The 22,596-nt window shown below is 41.9% G+C and overlaps 2 protein-coding genes across 3 annotated transcripts in view; one reads left to right on the top strand and one right to left on the bottom strand.

Annotated features, from left to right (window-relative positions):
* The window catches only part of LOC134210338 (fibrillin-1-like), a 57,870-nt gene extending 54,952 nt beyond the window's left edge, over positions 1 to 2,918 (top strand). The window contains exons 6-8 of the mRNA XM_062686388.1: positions 55 to 2,367; positions 2,428 to 2,564; positions 2,649 to 2,918. Of these exons, the coding sequence (XP_062542372.1) occupies positions 55 to 2,367; positions 2,428 to 2,564; positions 2,649 to 2,734 (2,536 nt within the window). The 3' untranslated portion in view covers positions 2,735 to 2,918. The remainder of the gene's footprint in view (positions 1 to 54; positions 2,368 to 2,427; positions 2,565 to 2,648) is intronic.
* LOC134213540 (multiple epidermal growth factor-like domains protein 10) overlaps positions 2,830 to 22,596 on the bottom strand; it is a 30,646-nt gene continuing 10,879 nt past the window's right edge. For both annotated transcript variants that reach the window (XM_062692678.1, XM_062692677.1), the window contains 4 exons: positions 21,329 to 21,931; positions 21,150 to 21,275; positions 18,907 to 21,091; positions 2,830 to 2,937 (listed from right to left, as the gene is read on the bottom strand). In XM_062692678.1, the coding sequence (XP_062548662.1) occupies positions 18,942 to 21,091; positions 21,150 to 21,275; positions 21,329 to 21,931 (2,879 nt within the window). In that variant the 3' untranslated portion in view covers positions 2,830 to 2,937; positions 18,907 to 18,941. The remainder of the gene's footprint in view (positions 2,938 to 18,906; positions 21,092 to 21,149; positions 21,276 to 21,328; positions 21,932 to 22,596) is intronic.

The following is a 22,596-nucleotide window of genomic DNA, read 5'->3' as shown; positions in this document are numbered from 1 at the left end:
AATAGTTTCAACAGCTTGCTGATCTGTTTTAATGAGCTTTTCACCTCTTTTCAGATGCATTCCGCACTGCAAAGGCTGCGACAACGGATTCTGCATCAAACCGGGCTACTGTCAGTGTAACACCGGATACTATCACGCAATGAACGGAAGCTGCCTAGCGGAGTGTAACAACTGTGGCGGCGATGCGGGATACTGCTTGGAACCGAACGTTTGCCTTTGTAGAGAGGGCTACGAATTGCGTTCCGTGAACGATCGACAGATCTGTGAACCCGTTTGCGACGATGGATGTCCCAACGGAAGGTGCATAGGGCCGAATGAGTGCCTTTGTGATTTGGAATATGAAAAAGATGAATTGGGGAAATGTGTTATGGACCGGATAAGCACAACGACTGTCGAACCTTGTGAGAAAGGTTACGAGGATATGAACGGAACGTGTGTTCCGATCTGTAATGAGCAGTGCATCAACGGGGAATGCGGTGCACCGAATCAGTGCGAATGCTATGACGGGTATTCCAATGAGAACTCAACGGGGTACCATTTGTGTCAACCAGTTTGCTCCAATGGTTGTCAAAATGGGAACTGTATTGCTCCAGGGAAGTGCATTTGTCACAAGGGTTACGGGAAAATCGCAGATGAATGCATTGCGCTTTGTGAAAAGTGCTCTTTGGGTCATTGTGTTCGCCCGGAGGTGTGCGTCTGCGATAGAGGCTATGATTTGATTGCAGGTGATTGCGTTCCGATATGCGAGGAAGAGTGCAAAAACGCCAGGTGTACCGGGCCGAATTCGTGCACTTGTTTGCCGGGATATAACTACACCGATATCAACTCACTGTTCGAGTGCTTGCCGGTTTGCGAAGACGATTGTGAAAATGGGGCTTGCGTAGCACCGAACACATGTGAGTGTAATCCTGGCTACGTGAAAGATGACGATGCCTGTGTGGATCCGATAGAATTATGCCGAGCGAAGTGCCTTCACGGATTTTGCGATGGGCAAGCGAAGTGTAACTGCCATCGAGGTTACATTATGAATGCCGTTGGCTTATGTGAGAAGACATGTCCAGATGGTTGCATCAATGGAGACTGCATCGGAGGAGAATGTCTTTGCTACGAAAACTACCGGCTTTCACTGGGCAATGCTTCGTTTTGTGAGCCAATTTGTGAAGACGACTACGAATACGAAAGTGGCTGCATAAATGGACGATGTGTACAACCGAATATTTGCCAGTGCGACGATGGGTATGACTTTGTGGATGGAAGTCGTACGAAGTGTCAATCGATTGAAGAGATTCGAGCGGAGAAGGAACGACTACTGATGGAGAAGATGTGTGCAAAATGGTGCAGCAATGGGGCATGCGAGCAAGGTTATTGCCAGTGCTCAATGGGTTATGTCAATCCTGCAGGAGAAAACCATCGATGTGAAGCGCTATGCGAGCCGTCTTGCAGGAACGGAACGTGTGTGCTGCCGAATCGCTGCGAATGCGATCAAGGCTATGAGTTCTATAACGAAAGTTCGCATATTTGCCTACGGACAGATGAAGTTAACCGTTTCAAGATACAACTGAAGCAAAGTTTATGTGAAGCTAATTGCCGAAATGGAAATTGCGAGGAAGGTAAATGTTTCTGTAATGTGGGCTTCCAACCTGCCGCGGGTGATGAGTTCAATTGTCAACCGTACTGTGAGAAGCCTTGCCTTAATGGAGTCTGTGCAGGGGATAACCGCTGTAGATGTTTCGAGGGCTATGAGAATGTTAACGACCCAAGCCAGTGTGAGCCGGCATGTGAGTTCGGATGTTTGAATGGCCTCTGTGTAGGGCCCAACGAGTGCAGATGTTTGGCAGGATACGTTTTTGAAGAAGGTAGTCTGCACCGATGCGAAAGCGAGCTGTTCAAAATAGAACTGGCTACAAAAGAACGTCAGAAGGCTTGCAAAAATAAGTGTACCAACGGAATTTGTGTGGCAGGTATTTGCAAATGTGTTGAAGGTTTCTACAATATTGACAAAACGAAAATGACGTGTGAGCCATGGTGCGCCGAGGGATGTTCGAATGGGCAATGTACAGCCCCCGGAGAATGTATTTGCAACGACGGCTTTGAGTTAACGAAGGATCATGGATGCAAAGCCATTTGTACTCAGGATTGTGTCAATGGATATTGCAATGAACCGGGAAGATGTGACTGCTTCCCAGGATTCAAAAGAACCATGGATGTCAACATGTGTGAACCCGATTGTGGGGAGGACGGCTGTTCACACGGCCACTGTGTGGCTCCGGGAGTCTGCGAATGCTTCGCTGGGTATCAGCAGAGCGAAGAAGATGATACGCGATGTCAGTTGATACCGGAGATCATCTACAAAGTTGATAGTCATAGGTAACTTATGAGAATTGTAATTATCCTCTGTACTCTTCAAACAAAATTCTTTATTCCCAGCCATAGCCTGATCTACAACGTAGCATACATCAAGTATATGGTCCCGCTGGTGGTGGTGGCGGTCCTCATGACCGCCGCCCTCATAACCATGATTGTCCTACGCAACAAGCGCAAGGATTATCATGTCGGCAAGCTCGGTAACACTCGCCGGTCTTCGAACCGGGCGCCATCACGCACCACCGATTACAATGATTATAATCTGGTCGTTCTTTTTCCCACAGAGAGGAAAGAGAATTGCGTCTACTTTATGCCACAGACACCGCTGGACGTCGGCGGAAAGGACGAAGAGGACAGATTTAGTGTTTGATGATCGTCAAGAGATTATTGAATGATTGGGGATCGAGTGCCTGATTTGATGGATGTCATCAGAGTAATTGTACATAGAATAACGTTGGAGGCAAGTCTAGATTACAACAACGAATGCGTACTGTTGTTTATTTATTTTAATAAGCGAAAACGAAACCATTGAATAAATATAACGAATATTTGTATACGTGGCACTGATGAATACTGTGAAAGAAAGACAAAATATTAGTTCAAACAAATCGTAGAATCGATGAAATCTTTCTGGATTTCAAACAGAGATTTCTTCCTAATTCACTAAAAATTGAATCATTCTGTTCCCAATGCTTGGAATGGACAAACTATCAAAAGAAATCTAATTCATATACACTTAATCACTATGAGATTTCAATGCCAATTTCGTTTTGATATTTGTTTATTTTTTCTGTAATCTAAGTTTTACATCTGGCATCTGTTTAACGACCCTCTGACTTGTGTGTTAAAATTTAGAAGCAAGGACTTTTGAGTTTAAACTTGAAGCTTGGGACTTGGGACATGTAACTTAGAACTTGGATATTATGGCTTGTTATATAAGATTTAGGGTTTAGAGTCTGGTTTTTGGAACTTAAAACTTGAAATATGGATTAGAGCTTGGGAATTGGGGCTTGTCACTTTAGACTTTTGACTTGGGATGTGAAACTTTGAGTATTTGTATTGGGACTCGAGGCATGGAACTTGTAACTTGGGTCTTGAAACTTGGAACTTGGAATTTGAGACTCAGGGCTTGGGATTTAAAGCTTGGAACTTCGGACTTGGAACTTGGGCTAGGAAAACTTTTAACTTGGAACCTTTTAATGCAGATTTTGGACTTGGAACCATGGATTTCTAATTTCTGATTGTGAATATTTTTGATATTTTTAATAATTTTCTCAATTCTAAATTCTTTGAATTTTCTGATTTATCTATTTTTTCTATTTTTTAATTATTTTCAATTTCTCTAATTTCTCCGTTGTTTTTTTAATTTTTTAAATATTTTTATTTTTTTAGATTTTTCATATTTCCAATTCTTTTGATTTTCTTAATTTTCTTATCGGTTCGTATTTTCTTATTTCTCTGATTTGACTGATTTTCCTGCTTTCATATTTTTTTATTTCTTCCGATGTTTCTTTATTTTCTTCAATTTTTAAATTTAACTAAATTTGCACATTTTTATGCCAATGAAGAAGTAGATAAAAAGGAGGTTTTTCTGATATGTCTAATTTTTTTAAATATTTGATTTCTTTTCAATTTTTGATTTCTGATTTACTTATTTTGATTATTTTTTTTATTTTTTTGTTTTTTTTCTGGAACTCTCTTGGAACATTGCCACCTTGCAGCTTGATGTTCATTAAGCACTTTCTCAGTTATTAACTGCAAAGTTGGTAAGCAAAGTGTACAGCGTCAACCCGATTTTGTCACTCCATGATTTTGTCTACCTTCGATTTTATGAGATAAATTTCACCGCCTGTGGTTTATTATAAATCATTACTAAGTACATGTCAAGGATTTTTGGACCTTTTCGACAAAAAGGGGGAACCGTTCACGAATTTCACCTTTCCAAGGCACAAACTGGTTCATATTTGCGAAATGAATTAAAAACTTGAAAATATTTTTTTTTTCATTTTTTTACATTTCCCAGGTGATAAAATCGGGATATTACTGTATTCGTTTATCATGAGGCTAACATGATGATACTGTTACGCCCAGGGAAGTCGAAACAATTTCCTAGACCGGACCGGAAATCAAACCCAGCCACTTTCAGCATGGACTTGCACATCTTACTGCACGGTTAACCCTTCCGTTACCAACCCCCCTTTTGAAAACGAAAATAAAAATCTTTGTGGCTGTAACTTTTTTGTCTTTTGACATTTTTTTTCGCAACTTTCACCAAAAGAAGCGGAATTTATCGAGTTTCAGGTGCTCTATAAATTTTTAGGACTGGCCACTTGATACCGGAGTTATTCCGGATTTAAAATGGGTGTTAGCTTCTGGTCATATGCCAGAACGCATACTTCGGAAATGATTATTTTAGATATTCTGAATAGAAACGACGCATAAACTACACCAAATTTGATCAAGAATATGATCGGTCCGAAATATGGCCTGTATTCCGGAATCTGGACGTTCCGCCGGACGGTGTCACTTTACGGAAATAGGCGAATACCATCATGCGACCCATCAAACTTCATGATTTCAAAAGTTATGGTATTCTCACTAATAAAACGCGACGCGAGATGGTATTCTATAGTAGTTTTATATTTCCTGGACCGTATTTGAACCGATTGAAACCGGTAAACGGTTTTACCATGCATCGGTTCAAACCCCATCATGCGGCATAGTAAACTTCATGATTTCAAAATTTATGACATTCTATGGTAGTTTTGTACTTCCTGGACCGTATTTGAACCGATTGGAACCGGTAAACTGATTTACCGAGTACCGGTTTAAGGGACAATTTTGGGAAATAAGCAACCCTATCATGGGGCGTATCCAACTTCATGATTTCAAAAGCTATGCCATTCTATGGTAGTTTCGTACTTCCTGGATCGCATTTGAACCGATTGGACCGGTAGACGGATAGTTTTTCACTCCATGGGCAATATTTGAACCTTGGAATGTTTGTACTGGTACTGGTACTGGTCGAATGAAAAAACAATGTTACCCAGAAAATACAAATCTCTTTTCTTCTATATACATAAAAATGAATTTCTGTCTGTCTGAACCTTATAGACTCCGAAACTACTGAACCGATCGGCGTGAAAATTTGTATGCAGAGGTTTTTGGGCCGGAGAAGGTTCTTAAGATGGTTCGAGACCCCTCCCTCCTTTGGAAAGGGGGCCTCCCATAGAAATGAAACATAAATTTTTAATAACTAAGCAGAAAATAAATTATTTTAGGCGAAACAAAGTTCGTCGGGTCCGCTAGTGAATCATATAATGCAATATCTTTCGAAAACATGATGTTTGGTATGACACATGATTTTCCTCTTCATTTTCAATAACTCCACATTCTAGCTGGATCTTGGCTCGCTTTTCAACTTAGTATTCTATGACCATTACTGCAATTATTCATTGAAATTTAATTTTATTGGCATATCGGTCTCGATACTGCTCGTATAGAGGAAGGGAGCAGCGTGTGTGCGAAAGCAGATAGGAAAGAAACGGAATCCGAATGTTATCGCTAGGCTGCGACAAGTGTGAAATTTTTTTGACAGGTGTTGAAGTGTGCGAGGGCCATTTGAGAATAATTAAATTATCGAAGCGTTCGTCTTTGCCGTACCTCTTTTCTGGGGATCGGGCAGTGAATGAAAGTCACTGTTACCTAGACTGGCTGGTACAAATTAATTATTGAAAATTGTTGTATACCCATCAATTGTGAGCTTCTTGGCCGTGCGGTTGGCGACGTCAATCGTCTAGACGCATTTGCTGTGTAGTATGGGTTCCATTCCTGCCTTGGTCAGGAGGAAACTTTCGTTTAAATGTGTGTTGTATAAATGTCCTGTCCGTTGTCTCATGCTAGGTGTTAAGTATTCATTCTGTGCGACCTCTGGTCGAAGATGGCGATTCTGCTTTATAACTGCCTGAGTATGCATTTTTTGATACAATTATACTGTATATCAGCGGTTCTCAACCTTTTTCTTGAGAGGTACCCCTTCGAACTTTTGCATTAATTGAGGTACCCCCTATGATTTTTTGCTGTAAATAAAAATAATCGTTACTCTTCAAGTATATGAAAAATAGACCTGAAAACTAACGAAATATATGGCTCTCCATAAACTTTTCTGAAATTTTCATTTTTTAATCTTCCCAATTAAAATTAAGTTCTTACATCGAGGGACTCACTGTAGGGACTGTTTTGACTATTGAAGGCTTCCGAGCCTCTTGAAAGGTGGCTTCCGAGCCTCTTAAAAGGAGGCTTACGAGCCTCTTGAAAGAAGGGGCTTCCGAGCCTCTTGAAAGGAGGCTTCCGAGCCTCTCAAAAGGAGGCTTCCGACCTCTCAAAAGGAGGCTTCCGAGCCTCTCAAAAGGAGGCTTCCGAGCCTTTTGAAAAAAGGCTTCCGAGCCTCTTGAAATATGGCTTCCGAGCCTTTTGAAAGGAGGCTCTGGAAAGGAAGCTTCTGAGCCTCTTGAAAGGAGGCTTCCGAGTCTCTTGAAAGGAGGTTTCCGAGCCTCTTGAGAGGAGGCTTCCGTGCCTCGTGAAAGAAGGCTTCCGAGCCTCTTGAAAGGAGGCTTCCGAGCCTCTTGAAAGGAGGCTTCCGAGCGTCTTGAAAGGAGGCTTCCGAGCCTCTTGAAAGGAGGCCTTGAGGCCTCTTGAAAGGAGGCTTCAGGCCTCTTGAAGGAGGCTTCCAGGCCTCTTGAAAGGAGGCTCTGAGCCTCTTGAAAGGAGGCTTCTGAGCCTCTTGAAAGGAGGCTTCTGAGCCTCTTGAAAGGAGGCTTGAGGCCTCTTGAAAGGAGGCTTGAGCCTCTTGAAAGGAGGCTTCTGAGCCTCTTGAAAGGAGGCTTCCAGGCCTCTTGAAGGAGGCTTCCAGGCCTCTTGAAAGGAGGCTTCCAGGCCTCTTGAAAGGAGGCCTGAGCCTCTTGAAAGGAGGCTTCTGGGCCTCTTGAAGGAGGCTTCCAGGCCTCTTGAAAGGAGGCTTCCTGAGCCTCTTGAAAGGGAGGCTCTGAGCCTCTTGAAAGGAGGCTTCCAGGCCTCTTGAAGGAGGCTTCTGAGCCTCTTGAAAGGAGGCTTCCAGGCCTCTTGAAAGGAGGCTTCCAGGCCTCTTGAAAGGAGGCTTCTGAGCCTCTTGAAAGGAGGCTTCCAGGCCTCTTGAAGGAGGCTGAGCCTCTTGAAAGGAGGCTTCTGAGCCTCTTGAAAGGAGGCTGAGCCTCTTGCAAGGAGGCTTTGAGCCTCTTGAAAGGAGGCTCCAGAGCCTCTTAAAAGGAGGCTTCCAAGCCTTTTGAAAAGAGGCGTCCCAGCTTCTTGAAAAGAGACTGCCAAGCCTCTTGAAAGGAGGCTTGAGCCTCTTGAAAGAAGGCTTCCGAGCCTCTTGAAATGAGGCTTCCAGGCCTCTTGAAAGGAGGCTTCCGAGCCTCTTAAAGGAGGCTTCCAGGCCTCTTGAAGGAGGCTTCTGAGGCCTCTTGAAAGGAGGCTTCCGAGCCTCTTGAAAGGAGGCTTCCGAGCCTCTTGAAAGGAGGCTTCCGAGCCTCTTGAAAGGAGGCTTCCGAGCCTCTTGAAAGGAAGCTTCCGAGCCTCTTGAAAGGAGGCTTCCGAGCCTCTTGAAAAGTGGCTTCCGCGCCTCTTAAAAGGAGGCTTCTGAGCCTCTTGAAAGGAGGCTTCCGAGCCTCTTGAAAGAAGGCTTCCGGGCCTCTTGAAAGACCTTACGAGCCATTTTATGGAAGGATTCCGGAAGGCTTCGAGCCTTTTGAAAGAAGGCATCGAGCCTTTTGAAAGAAAAAGCAGAAACAAAAATTATAGAAAAAAGCTTGGCTTCCGGGCCTCTTAAAAGAAAGTTTTCGAACCTCTTAAAATGAGGCTTCCGGGTCACTTGAAAGGAGGCTTCCGAGCTGCTTGGAAGGAGGCTTCCGAGAAGCGTAGAAGGATTCTTCCAATTCTCTTGCAACGAAGCAACTGAGCTTTTCGGAAAAAAGTTTTCATGTCTCCCAAGTGGAGGCTTTCAAATTTGTAGACTTTATACATTAGATTACATTCTGTTTTAGCCTGGTAGATTTCATAGAAGATTTTTAAAATTTGTTCATTCGAGGTTTTGCCCTTTTGATGTTTTTGTCTCTCAACCCTTCATCCATTGTACTGGTTGTGGAGGTCAGGATTCAATAGGCCATGCATATTATGTACAAGTCAAAGTTTAAAAATAAAAATAAAATACAAAATTGTCAAAACTTTATGAATAAGTTTTGATTAAAATGGTAAATCATCCGCCATTAAGCATTTCGTTCGAGGTACCCCCTGGGTTCAGCGAAGGTACCCCCAGGGGTACATGTACCCCAGGTTGAGAACCGCTGCTGTATATTATACTATTATACCCAGGGCACAGACATAACACATTGAACATTCCTTCATCAAATTCATCGTCGTACAAACACTAACGACATCTGTTGCTTTCACTAAGTTGGGTAAATCACGAACCAGATGGCGGTAGTGAGCAAACGTCAAACTTGAGCGAATCCGATGCGCGCGCCACGAGTGAGTGATTGGCTAACTAATGATTATTTAAATTGATCAGTAAATCAGTGAATGGTGAAAATTTCACGAGTGTTATGTCTGTTTGTCTGTGCCCAGGGTGTCAATAATATTCTCCACCCGAAAACATCTCCCGAGAAGCATCGACCGGGAAGCAAACTCGCCATCTTTGGATTGGCAATGCGACGGTATTGTACGCAAGGCTAACTGGATGCGGTGTTTATTTCCTATTTCCGGTGCCTATTTCCCAAAATTGACCTCTAAACAAGTGCCCAATTTCACCTGTTATAATGTGACCAGATATATTTTGTGCCAGCGCGGGACAATTTTTTTTAAATCCTTGTTATTATTCAAAAATGTGCTTAAGACAAAACTTTAAAATTTTATTAACCCTCTGGGACTCGCTTGACCCTGGATCAATCACACAATCCTACCTCTGTTGTGAATGAATCTGTTCAACTTTTTACAGCGGTGCGAGTTACTGATGGTTAAACTTATTTGTATTGGTTGCATGATTCATTTAGCTAACATTCAAAGTGATCATATTATTCGTTTTAAGCAATTAGGCAGAGCGCTCAAAATAGCTTAAAATGTCTACATCTTACTCAGTTTTTTTTTATTATTCCCCGCAAACTGACAGACGATTTATCATAAATTTGTCCATAAGCTCGAAACAAAAAAAGATCCGAGCTTCTTAAAATTCGTCGAACTTGCTCAGATTTCAAGTGAAGTTTTTATTGAAATAATAACATACGAACACGGTGTAAGTTGAAATTGTTGAGCTAGGGATCCCAGGGGGAGAAGACGGAGCACTGAAGCCCTACCCCGACATGTGCGACTTCTGGGTTTGGTTCTAAAATGTAAACAACAGTGTTAATTTTCTACCACCTTTTTGTTATGGCGAAGTAACTTGTATGCACACTTTTGTTTTCGAAATTTTATCAAAAGAAAACACTCAATCATGTAGCAATATAACGATGTAGTATCGCATTAACCATTGCGCCCTAACACCGCTGCACCGGTTCTAAACTTCGATGCAGAGTACACGAGCTTTGTTCGCCAGTGACAGGCGTACGGGGCCCTTGAGGGATCCTACATTCAAAGATCATCGAGCATTGAGAACTGTCAGAATCTGAGCCAAAGGAGCATTGTTGGAGTCTGATTTATTAGAACATATTTTTAAATTTTGTCCAGCGTTTCGTCATCGGGTTCGATGTCTTCTTCCAGGAGAAAAAAATTGATCGCTTTTTGTTAAGTATGATAGGCGTTCCATTACAAAGAGCAAACATTTTTTTTCCCTGAAGGAGACATCGAACCCGATGCCGAAACGTTGGACAAAATTTAAAAATTTGGCAGGCAGACTGTATAGCCGAAAATGTCGAAAATTTATTATTTCTGTGAATTTTGAAATGATTTCAGTTGTTCACTTTAAAAGCATCGTTATTGTTGCAGATTGAGTAAAATATTTCACAATAGCACGTTCAAATCTTCCATTTCACTTATTATAGCTCTTTTAGTAGGTATCCAATTGAACATCTTTCTTCGTTCTCGTGTCCATGAGGATTTGACTAGGATCACTAGAATACACCAAAGCAGGCTTGTCAAAATTCCTCAAACTTACTAGAGTTTAGGACGAAATAAAATTGGAAACCAACAAACACATGTTTTAAGTGAGTGCTTGTGCTGACGCTCGGCGTTGCACTACCATAGTTATAATTTTGTGGGAGACGGAAAGATACAAATGACGAGATGACAATATGAGAAACCCTTGGGGAAACCTCTTTTCTGCGTCCAAATTATATTTCTTACATCTTAAATAAAATTATCATTAGTAAGAAACAGAGTAAGGAAGAGCTAAACAAGCCTCGATGCTTTGTATGTGACGTAAATCGAAAATCATTAATCAATATAATAAATTTTCAAAATCAAGTTCTTGAAGAACGTTTACTAAGTTACTGCTATTTATTAAATATTTCTTTATTTCGCGGGACATTATCTTGAAATAAGTGAAACGCGGGACATTTCGCGGGACTCTTTTCAGCGCGGGACAAATGGCGAAAATGCGAGACTGTCCCGCGAAACGCGGGACGTCTGGTCACCTTACCTGTCAACCAATTCCAATCGGTTCAAATATGGACCAGGATTTACAAAACTAGCATAAAAATGCCAATCATGAAGTTTGATATACCGCATGATGGAATTTACGTATTTTCCAAAATTTATCCTTGAATTATTATCGATTCCTATCGGTTCAAGTATAGTCCAGGAAACAGAAAAATACCATAAGAACCCATAACTTTTGAAATCATGAAGTTTGCTCATTGGGTTTGAGTTTGCTTATTTCCCAAAATTGACCCTTGAACCGGTACTCGGTAAATCAGTTTACCGGTTCCAATCGGTCCAAATACGGTCCAGGAAGTACAAAATTACCATAGAATGCCATAATTTTTGAAATCATGAAGTTTGGTATGCCGCATGATGGGGTTTGCTTATTTTCCAAAATTGTCCATTGAACCGGTTCATGGTAAAACCACAGACAAACAGACATAACACTCATGAAATTCTAATAGTTAACTGATTTACTGCCCATCTATCTTCTTCTTATATATAAAAATGAAATGGTCTGTGTTCGTATCCGCATAACTCGAAAACGGCTGGATGGATTTTTTTCATTTCTTCAGCAGAAACATTCGTTATAGTTTCCGACGGGTTTATATGATATTTCCTAATAGGAAAATTACAAGTGAAGTTGAGCAAACCGTGAAAACTAAAAATATGATTCCTATGCGAACTTTGCATGGGCAGTTCGAAATGCACATTCTCGCCTACTATGCAGGACAACGTCTGCCGGGTCGACTAGTCTTATATATAAAAACCCAGATTAATCCACCTAGCGTTGGTGGTACCTTTCTCGCATTTAGTTAAGGCACCAACCTTATATGGGGTTTATATGGTCCGATGTACAATTTTCTTCATAACTTTTAAACCCAATGACCGATCGTTATAAAATTCAATAGTGATCAACGAGACTTTGTCCCCTGTCGAATAAAACTTGTTGCGAGAAAATCGGTTAAGGATTACTGTACGAAAAGTTGTCTAATGTTTTTTATAGCTTTTGTGCACACACATACGCACACACATACACACACACATACATACACACGGACAGACAGACATGTGCTCAGCTCGTCGAGCTGAGTCGATTGGTATATTATACTGTGGGTCTCAGAAGCTTCTATAAAAAGTTCGTTTTCGGAGTGAAATGATAGCCTTTCGGTACAACTTTGTTGTACGAGAAAGGCAAAAATGAAATGGTCTGTGTTCGTATCCGCATAACTCGAAAACGGCTGGATGGATTTTCTTCATTTCTTCAGCAGATATGTTCGATACCGTTTCCGACGGGTTTATATGATATTTCCTCATGCGAAAATTACGCGTAAAGTTGTGCAAATAAAGAAAAACTAAAATTAGGATTCGTATGGAAATTTCACATGGGCATTTTCGCCTACTACGCAGGACGACGTCTGCCGGGTCGACTAGTATTAAATAATTATTAGTTGGCCAATCGGTTACAAGTGGTGCACGCATCGGATTTGCTCGAGTTGGACGTTTGCTCAGTAGCGCCATCTTATTCGTGATTTGCCCAACTAAGTGAAAACAACAGATATCGTTCATATTTGTACGAAGATGAATTTGATGAGTGAATGTTCAATGTGTTATGTCTGTTTGTCTGGATTAAAGCGCTTACCGGTTCCAATCGGTTCAAATACGGTCCAGGAAGTACAAAACTACCATAGAATGGCATAGCTTTTGAAATCATGAAGTTTGATGGGTTGCATGATGGTATTCGCCTATTTCCGCAAAGTGGCCCCGTAACAGGTTCCGGCGGAACGTCTGGATTCCGGAATTCAGGCCATATTTCGAAACGATCAAATTCCTGATCAAATTTGGTATAGTTTATGTGTCGTTTCTCTTCAAAATATCTAAAATAATCATTTCCGAAATATGCGTTCTGGCATATGGCAAAAAGCTAACACCCATTTTAAATCCGGAATAACTCCGGTATCAAGTGGCCAGTCCTAAAAATTCATAGAGCATCTGAAACTTGAATAAATTCCGCTTCTTTTGGTAAAAGTTGCGAAAAAAATGTCAAAAGACAAAACAGTTACAGCTAAAAGAATTTTTATTTTCGTTTTCAAACGGGGGTTGGTAACGGAAGGGTTAAGAAGGTCTAATGATTTTACTGCTTTTTCAATTACCCAATTTCAAATTTATGATTCATGAAATTTCTTCAAGTTTCATGATAATTATTAAGTGGAACGTCTTTACCTGTCATATGACGAGGTCATTACTATTCCATCCCACCACGTTTTAAATTTTATAATTTTTCCATTTTTTTTTTAATTTCTCTGATTTTTTATAATTTTTTTTAAATTTTACGCTTCATTTATTTTTATTCAGATATTATTTAATTCTTCTAGTTTTCTTTTAATTTTTCAGATTTCTTTTTTGGTTCTTATTTCTTAATTTAATTTTTCTTCTTTTTTTTTTTGTTGTTTTGATATTTTAAATTTTTTTTATCTTCCTGATATGTTTTTTTCTCTGATTTTTCATTTTCCTAATATTTTTATTATTTTTTTGTGATTTTTCTGATTTTCAAGTTTTGTTTTCTATATTTTTTTCGTTTTTCCCATTTGTTTTGGAAAAATATCTTAAGCTCTTTTTAGTGGAATGTATTCAACAGTCTAAGACGAGTTAAGTAACTCTATTTAATTCCACCAATTATTTCGATATCTTTACAGATACGTATTTCGACCACAACTGTGAAATACGATATCAAAATAATTGGTGGAATTAAATGAAGTAATTTAACTCGTCTTAGACATTTTTTTATTGTTTGAGTTTCTTTTTAGATTTTTTTTTTTTTTATTTTTTATTCTAATGATTTTTCATATTTTTCTAATTTTTAAATTCATCCGATAACAATTTTTTTTCGAACTGTCGGATTTTTTTATTTCCAATTTTATTTTTCTAATTTTTCTGATCTATCTGTTTTGTCTGTGGGCTGCGAAATGGTGAGTTGACATCCGGGAAGGAGCGCCTAACATAGCTCTGGTCCTCACAAGTTCCAATACTCACGCTTCCACGGGACTTCCGATGACAATTGACCACCAGCTAAGGGTTGCGTACTTAGCTGGTAGTGCAGCCTGGGCACTGTTGTCCTTCTGACATCAGCTAGAGTGAGAGGGTGCGTCCTGTGGGGTCTGCCTAGGATGTGGTGGGGTTCGACAGTGGGCTCTGTTGAACTTCTATAAAAAGCTGCATGTGTCCCCAAGCAGGCCCTATCAAAGCGACCGTGTGCCGCTAAAAGCGCACTAGCCTAGCCCTGGTGTTGGGTGGGACTTTGAATAAATTTGACCCGACTGATCGAGCGTCTGTTCACCAAGGAGGTGCGGCTCCAACAGCGTCTGTTCTGGCATCCAGCGGCTGAGTATGAAATGCTATTCCTGATTTTACGGCGACGACTCTTAGCGCGAAACAACGGACACGAATAGGAACATGGAACGTTTTAACCCTAGCCTAGCAGGGTAAATTGGCACAACTTGCCAATGAGGCACGCCGCATGAAGCTTGAGATCCTGGGACTGAGTGAAGTCCGTTGGCCAAACTTTGGAGAACACAGAACGCCGTCGGGACAAGTTCTGCTATACTCTGGTTTACGAGGTGAACACGCTCCCCGGCATCGCGGAGTTGGCTTCCTACTAAGCGCTCAGGCACACTCTGCGCTTATGAAGTGGGAACCTATAAGTGAAAGGATAATCGTTGCCAGATTTAGAACACGGGTCCGAAACCTTACTATAATCCAATGTTATGCGCCAACCGATGCTGCCGATCTGCAAGACAAAGAGAACTTCTACAGTCAACTCAATGCCGTCGTAGATAGAATTCCGAAGGGTGATATCAAGATCTGTTTGGGCGACTTCAATGCGAAGATCGGATCCGACAACTCGAACCATGAGCGCATTATGGGACGCCATGGTCTCGGAGAAATGAGCGAAAACGGAGAGCTGTTCGCAGAATTTTGTGGTAATAACGACATGGTGATCGGGGGATCGCTCTTCCCTCATCGACCGGTTCACAAGGTCACGTGGGTCTCCCGTGACGGCTTTACAGAAAATCAAATCGACCACATCTGCATCAGCCGAAAATGGAAACGGAGCCTTCTTGATGTACGGAATAAACGTAGTGCCGATATCGCGTCTGATCATCACCTCCTCATCGGCGAAATACGCCTGTGCATTGCGCGGATTCGTCGGCAGGAGGAAAGAGTTGGACGACGATTCAACACACGCCGACTGGAAGATGCCACGGTGAAACGGTCCTTCGTTGAAGAACTGGAGACGCGTGCTGCAGATATTCCGGAAGGTGGCAGCGTGGAAGACCGCCATCAAGAATGCCTTCATCGCCACCAGCGAGAACAATCTGAGCGAACTGCGCACCCAGAGAAAACAATGGATCACCGATGAGACCTGGAGGAAGATAGAGGAGCGAAGAGAAGCCAAAGCCGCGATAGAGCGATCAAAAACCAGAGGAGCCAAAGTCTTAGCCCGTCGACGATACGCGGTTCTTAAGAAGGAAGTAAAACGCTCATGTCGACGGGACAAGCGAGCGTGGGCAGAGAGTCTGCCGACGAAGGAGAGAGAGCCGCCGCAACTGGGGACATTCGCCTGCTCTACGATATCTCACGACGCTTAAGCGGGGCGAAGATGAATGCAACGATGCCTGGGAAAGACGCGAATGATCAGTTATTGACCGACCCAACTGACCAGCTGAAACGCTGGTTCGAGCACTTCGAACAACTTTTTCAAGTGCCAGCCAGGCCATCACCACCTCGGCATGATCTGTCTAGGATCCGACGTATAACACGCGTCAATACCGAAGCTCCATCACTGCTAGAGATTCAAACAGCCATCCAAAGCATGAAATCGAATAAAGCCCCAGGGGTCGACCGCATATCAGCCGAGATGCTCAAAGCTGACCCCATGACATCCGCACAACTACTGCATCGTTTATTTCATAATATCTGGGACACCGCAACTTTCCCGGTCGACTGGATGAAAGGTATCTTAGTGAAGGTGCCCAAAAAGGGTGACCTGACTGTATGCGATAACTGGCGAGGCATTATGTTACTGTGTACCGTTCTCAAAGTTCTGTGAAAAATTATCCTAGCCCGGATTCAGGAGAAGATCGATGCGACTCTCCGTCGTCAGCAGGCCGGATTCCGTGCCGGAAGATCCTGTGTGGACCATATTGTCACGCTCCGCATAATTCTGGAGCAGGTCAACGAATTCCAAGAGTCCCTTTACTTGGTATTCATTGACTACGAAAAAGCTTTCGACCGTCTCAATCACGAGAATATGTGGGGCGCCCTGAGACGCAAGGCGGTTCCTGAGAAAATCATCGGCCTCATCGAAGCACAGTACGAGGCCTTTTCGTGTAGAGTGCTGCACAATGGGGTCCTGTCCGACCCTATCCGGGTCGTAGCTGGTGTGAGGCAAGGATGTATTCTATCACCGTTACTGTTCCTCATCGTAATCGATGAGATTCTGGTAGATGCGATTGACCGTGAACCAAACCGCGGGCTGTTATGGCAGCCTATAACCATGGAGCACCTAAACGACTTCGAATTGGCTGATGACGTTGCACTCCTCGCGCAACGGCGCTCTGATATGCAGAGTAAGCTCAACGACCTTGCCGAGCGCTCCTCCCCGGCAGGTTTAGTCATCAACGTCAACAAAACCAAATCGTTGGATGTAAGCACGGTGACTCCTTCCAGTTTCACAGTAGCCGGGCAACCAGTGGAGAATGTTGAAAGCTTCCAATATCTTGGTAGCCAAATGGCGTCAGACGGCGGTACCAAGATCGACATAGGCGCACGGATCAAGAAAGCAAGGGCTGCCTTTGCGAGTTTAAGAAATATCTGGAAAAACAGGCAGATAAGTGAACGCACCAAAATACGAATTTTCAACTCTAATGTGAAATCTGTGCTGCTATACGCTAGCGAAACATGGTGTGTATCAGTGGAGAACACTAAACGGCTGCAGGTGTTCATTAACAGATGTCTGCGGTATATAATTCGGGCCTGGTGGCCTCACAATTGGATCTCAAACAACGAGCTCCATCGTCGTTGTCACCAGAGGCCGATAGCAACAGAAATTCGGGATCGGAAGTGGGGCTGGGTCGGCCAAACTCTACGTAGGGGCGGAAACGAAATCTATAAACAAGCATTAGACTGGAACCCAGCGGGACATCGCAGCAGAGGCAGACCCAGAGGCTCATGGCGGCGAAGCCTCAATAAAGAAATAAAAGAAGTCGACCGAAATCTAACCTGGCAACAGGTTAAAGCGATAGCCGGGCAACGCTCAGGATAGAGATCTTTCAAGTCGGCCCTTTGCACCACCGGAGGTGTACAGGATCCATAAGTAAGTAAAGTATCTGTTATTCAATTTATTTATTTTGTTCTGATTTTTTTATGATTTTTCTTATTTTTTCAATTTTTGATTTCTGGATTACTTATTTTGTTAATTGTTTTTTGATTTTTCAACTTTTTCCGATTTCTCTTGATTTTTTTTTTCTTTTCTACTGATTTTTTTAAACTATCCAATTTACCTGTTTTTTTTTAGTTTTCTTCTTTTTCTGATTTATCTGTTTTCCCAAATTTTTCCAATTTATTTATTTTGTTCTGATTTTTTTCCTAACATTCTATTTTTTCATTAATGCTCATCTACGGTAAATCTAGGGAACATGCATCTTCCAATGCGGGTCTCCATAATTGTTACAAACCACCGATCCACTTACATGAAAACTCTCTTCATTTCAAGTCCTGCTGGTGGAATAGCGGCAAATCAATTAAACATTATCCAGGTGTTCAAAATTTCTGATTTTCTGATTTTCTGATTTTCTGATTTTCTGATTTTCTGATTTTCTGATTTTCTGATTTTCTGATTTTCTGATTTTCTGATTTTCCGATTTTCTGATTTTCCGATTTTCTGATTTTCAGATTTTCAGATTTTCAGATTTTCAGATTTTCAGATTTTCAGATTTTCAGATTTTCTGATTTTCTGATTTTCTGATTTTCTGATTTTCTGATTTTCTGATTTTCTGATTTTCTGATTTTCTGATTTTCTGATTTTCTGATTTTCTGATTTTCTGATTTTCTGATTTTCTGATTTTCTGATTTTCTGATTTTCTGATTTTCTGATTTTCTGATTTTCTGATTTTCTGATTTTCTGATTTTCTGATTTTCTGATTTTCTGATTTTCTGAATTTTCTGATTTTCTGATTTTCTGATTTTCTGATTTTCTGATTTTCTGATTTTCTGATTTTCTGATTTTCTGATTTTCTGATTTTCTGATTTTCTGATTTTCTGATTTTCTGATTTTCTGATTTTCTGATTTTCTGATTTTCTGATTTTCTGATTTTCTGATTTTCTGATTTTCTGATTTTCTGATTTTCTGATTTTCTGATTTTCTGATTTTCTGATTTTCTGATTTTCTGATTTTCTGATTTTCTGATTTTCTGATTTTCTGATTTTCTGATTTGCTGATTGTGTCTGAATTCTTAAATCTGATTTTGTATTTTCGTTTTACGTTTCTAATTTATGTTTTCTGATCACGGATTTCAGGTTTTTTATTGCTGATTGTTAATCCTTATTTTTTATTTCTGGTTGCCTTATTTCTTATTTCTAATAAAGACTTTTGATTCCCGATTTCTGTTTTCAATTTCTGAATCCTGGTTTCTGCTTTTAAATTTTTTTTTCAATTTTTTTTATTTCTGGTTGATTTTTATTTATTATTTTTTATTTCCGCTATATCGATTCTTTTTTCTAATTATTAACTTAGATCTAATGCTGCTGATCTAATCCTTTGATTCCTAAAAACCTATCAAAGTATTTATAGATAAAAAAAAGTCTCAATCTTACCTTTTATGAAAATGAAGATACCTTAACATAATATGTTAAGTTGTTATTACTTCGGCATTAACCGGATCAGGCTTATTCAAATACGAACAAATCCAGTATGATACCAACATCAGACCCACTGCAACTGCCGCTGATACAGTGGCTATCAATAGGTGCGTACGGTTGAAAATCGAAAAGAAACTGAACTGGTTGTCCTTGTGGACCTCAATCTGCTGTGCTGCTTCCAACTCTGCAATTTCAACTTTACTCATCTCCTCGAGCATATTCTCAGTGCTTGCTTCCGTATCACGTTGGCATGAGCCGACCCCCATGATGTACCTCCAAACGAATCCATAATGACACTCACACACTTCCGGTGCAACACAGTTTCCATCATCACAACCATTACAAATCGGCACACAATCATCAAACCCATCCACCATCTCATATCCGTCGCCACAATCGACACCTAACCTGCTACTCACAATTCCCACTAGCGGCAAATCATCCTCCGTAATATCTTCCACTTCTTCCAGCAGTTTGACCTCCACGCAAACATTATCTAGGTCCAGCTCATAACCTTCGTCACAAAGGCACGTGCCATCAACACAAATCCCATTTCGACATTCTGGGTCACACTTCTTGCGACACATCCCATACCACTCCTCTTCATATCCAGCCAGGCAGCGGCAAACATTTGGCGCAACGCATTCCCCATTTACGCATGGTTCTCCACAGACGGGCCGACACAATCCATCGCCATGATCGGCAAAGCCAATGGAACATTCGCATACATTCGGCGCTACACAGATTCCATTCGCACAGGTCCGTGCACAAACTGGCTCACATGAAATCAATTCCTGCTCGTCGATTACTTTCCGATAACCGGGATTGCACTCACAGATATTATACCCAAGACATGTTCCATGACTACAGTCTACGTAATTATCGTCACATTTATACTGCATGATATCTTCGTATTCAATGTCAGGTTTTGGAGAGGGACATTCTTGCATGGCTTGTGTTGGACACATCACTTCTGCGCAAGGAGCCTGAGTAGGGCATTCACAAGGCATGTAGGCTTCCGTTGTAATTGGAATGGTCGTAGGGCACTGTACTTCAGGACATGGAGGCGGTTCTGAACAACTATAATCAGAAATAGAGGCTGGAGTTGAATCCGGAATAGTTGGACACGTTATTTGAGGGCATGGTTCTGGAGTATCGTAGTTGCATTCCGGTTGAGTAGTTGTGGTAGATATACTTGATACTTCACATTCCGATATTGTAGGCTCAGGAATGGCTATACAAGTTCTTACACCATCCTCAACAGTCGAGAAGAATCCTTCGTTACACTGACAAAGGTTATTTGCTCCACAATACCCATTACTGCAATTCACTATGTTTGGATCGCAATATGGAACGCAAATGTGATTTGAGTAGAATAAATTTTCGGTTTTGAGAACAAAACCCTCGTAACATTCACACAGATCTGGATCTGTGCATTCCCCATTGACGCATGGTGGATTACAAATCGGAGAACAAAATTCGTAACTTTCATCAACTTGATATCCTTGATCGCATTCACAGCGTCCAGGAGCTACACATCGGCCATTTTCACAACTAGTTCTGCAGACAGGAGCACATTCAAATATTCCTGTTGAGTTCTTCGTCAATTGAAATCCTTCGTTGCACAGACATCTGTCACCTCCGAGGCATACTCCATTACTGCAATCAACCTTTGTACAAATCGCTTCGCAAGTTCCATCTTCGCCTGCGCTGAAACCTTCTTTGCACACGCATATCCCAGGAGCAATACATACTCCTCCGACGCATTCATCACAAACTGGCTCACAGATGAAATCATAGACCCTTGACTTCCGATATCCCTCCATGCAACTGCACTGATCGTCTCCAACGCAAAATCCATTCACGCAGACGCGTTCACAAGGCTTCGGTTCGCATGCCATTCTCCCATCACGTATTGCAAGAACGTAGCCTTCGTCACACTCGCAGACATTAGGTTGTGTGCACCGTCCATTGGTGCAGTCTACCACCGTATCGTCACAAATTGGTTCACATACGCTGGTGCTATTGTCGGCAAATCGATAGCCGGAAATACATTGACAGACGTTCGGCTTGATGCAGTACGCCTGGACACATTTGCTTTTGCAATATGGCGTGCAAATAGTCTTCTTAGAGCTCATTGCTGTAAATGGAAAATAAATTAATTATCCAATCGTTCAACTAGAATTGCTAACACCTACAACTCGCTGCTGCGAAATATCCTGGAAGGCATTCGCAGCGTTCTGGACCAACACAGATTCCATTCGGGCATCCATTTGTGCATTTCGCTTCACATACATTGCGACTGTTATCCAACTTTACGTATCCTGAAAGCAAAAGTGTCCGCTAAAAACTATCTTTTATGAATTACCCAACTCACCTTTATTACACTCGCAAACATTCGGTGCAACACACCTTCCGTGAACGCAGGGTTTATCACACTGGGGCACACACTTGGCAGCATTCCTTCGATCCAACTGGTATCCCTCGTTGCAAACACATCGATCCGGTCCAACGCAAATGCCATTCTCACATGGTCTACTGCATCGTGGCACACAAAGTCCACTCTCTGCTTCCATCTCAAATCCGTCCTTGCATCGACACACCCCTGGACCCACGCATTCCCCATTGGGACAACCCTCCGGACAGTAAGGTTCACACTTACCATTCTCACCCATCCGATAGAATTCGTCGCAAATGCATACCCTGGGGGCAACGCATTCTCCGTTGAAGCAATCATCTCCACACATTGGAATGCATTCCCCTTCCACGAACTGATAACCTTCGTTACAGTGGCAGATCTCCGGCTGGACACAAAATCCGTTGGTGCAGTCAACGCTGTCGCATATTGGAACACATTCCCTCTGTTCGCTCAACAGGTAGCCTTCCTCGCAGAGACATGTCTCCGGAGCGATACAGTTGTGACAGTTCCCGGTACAGACTGGTTCGCACAGGAAAGGGAACACCGGCGACAGAGTATAGCCTGCAATGAATGACACTATTTGAATAACAAAAGTCAATAATAAACAATTTCTTAATAGGGAAAGAGGCCCCATAACGACTCAAGGTACATCGACCCCAATGCCCAACTTAGATGCTGGATGTTTCAAACAATTTGTAACGATTAGATCAATATGTACTATGTGATACCTTAGGAATTCCAAGGCTTTCGTAAAGAATCCTATCTAAATGAACACGACTGTCGTATGCCGCCTTGAAATCAATAAACATATGGTGCGTTGGGACCTGGTATTCACGACATTTTTGAAGGATTTGCCGTGCAGTAAAGATCTGGTCCGTTGTCGAGCGGCCGTCAACGAAGCCGGCTTGATAACTTCTCACGAATTCATTCACTAATGGTGACATACGTCGGAAGATGATCTGGGATATCACTTTGTAGGCGGCATTCTTGTAGATGGGTCATATAACCCCTTCCTTCTACTCCTCTGGTAGCTGTTCACTTTCCCAGATTCTGACTATCAGTGTGTGCAAGCAAGTGGCCAGCTTTTCCGGGCCCCTCTTGATGAGCTCAGCTCCAATACCATCCTTACCAGCTACTTTATCGGTCTTTAGCTGTGGGATGGCAGCCTTAACTTCCCTCAAGATGAGGACTGGTTGGCTTCCATCGTCCGCTGAACTGACGTAGTC

The sequence above is a fragment of the Armigeres subalbatus genome, chromosome 2 (assembly GCF_024139115.2).
Source record: "Armigeres subalbatus isolate Guangzhou_Male chromosome 2, GZ_Asu_2, whole genome shotgun sequence".
NCBI lineage: Eukaryota > Metazoa > Arthropoda > Insecta > Diptera > Culicidae > Armigeres > Armigeres subalbatus.
This window is presented reverse-complemented; position numbering and strand designations above follow the sequence as displayed.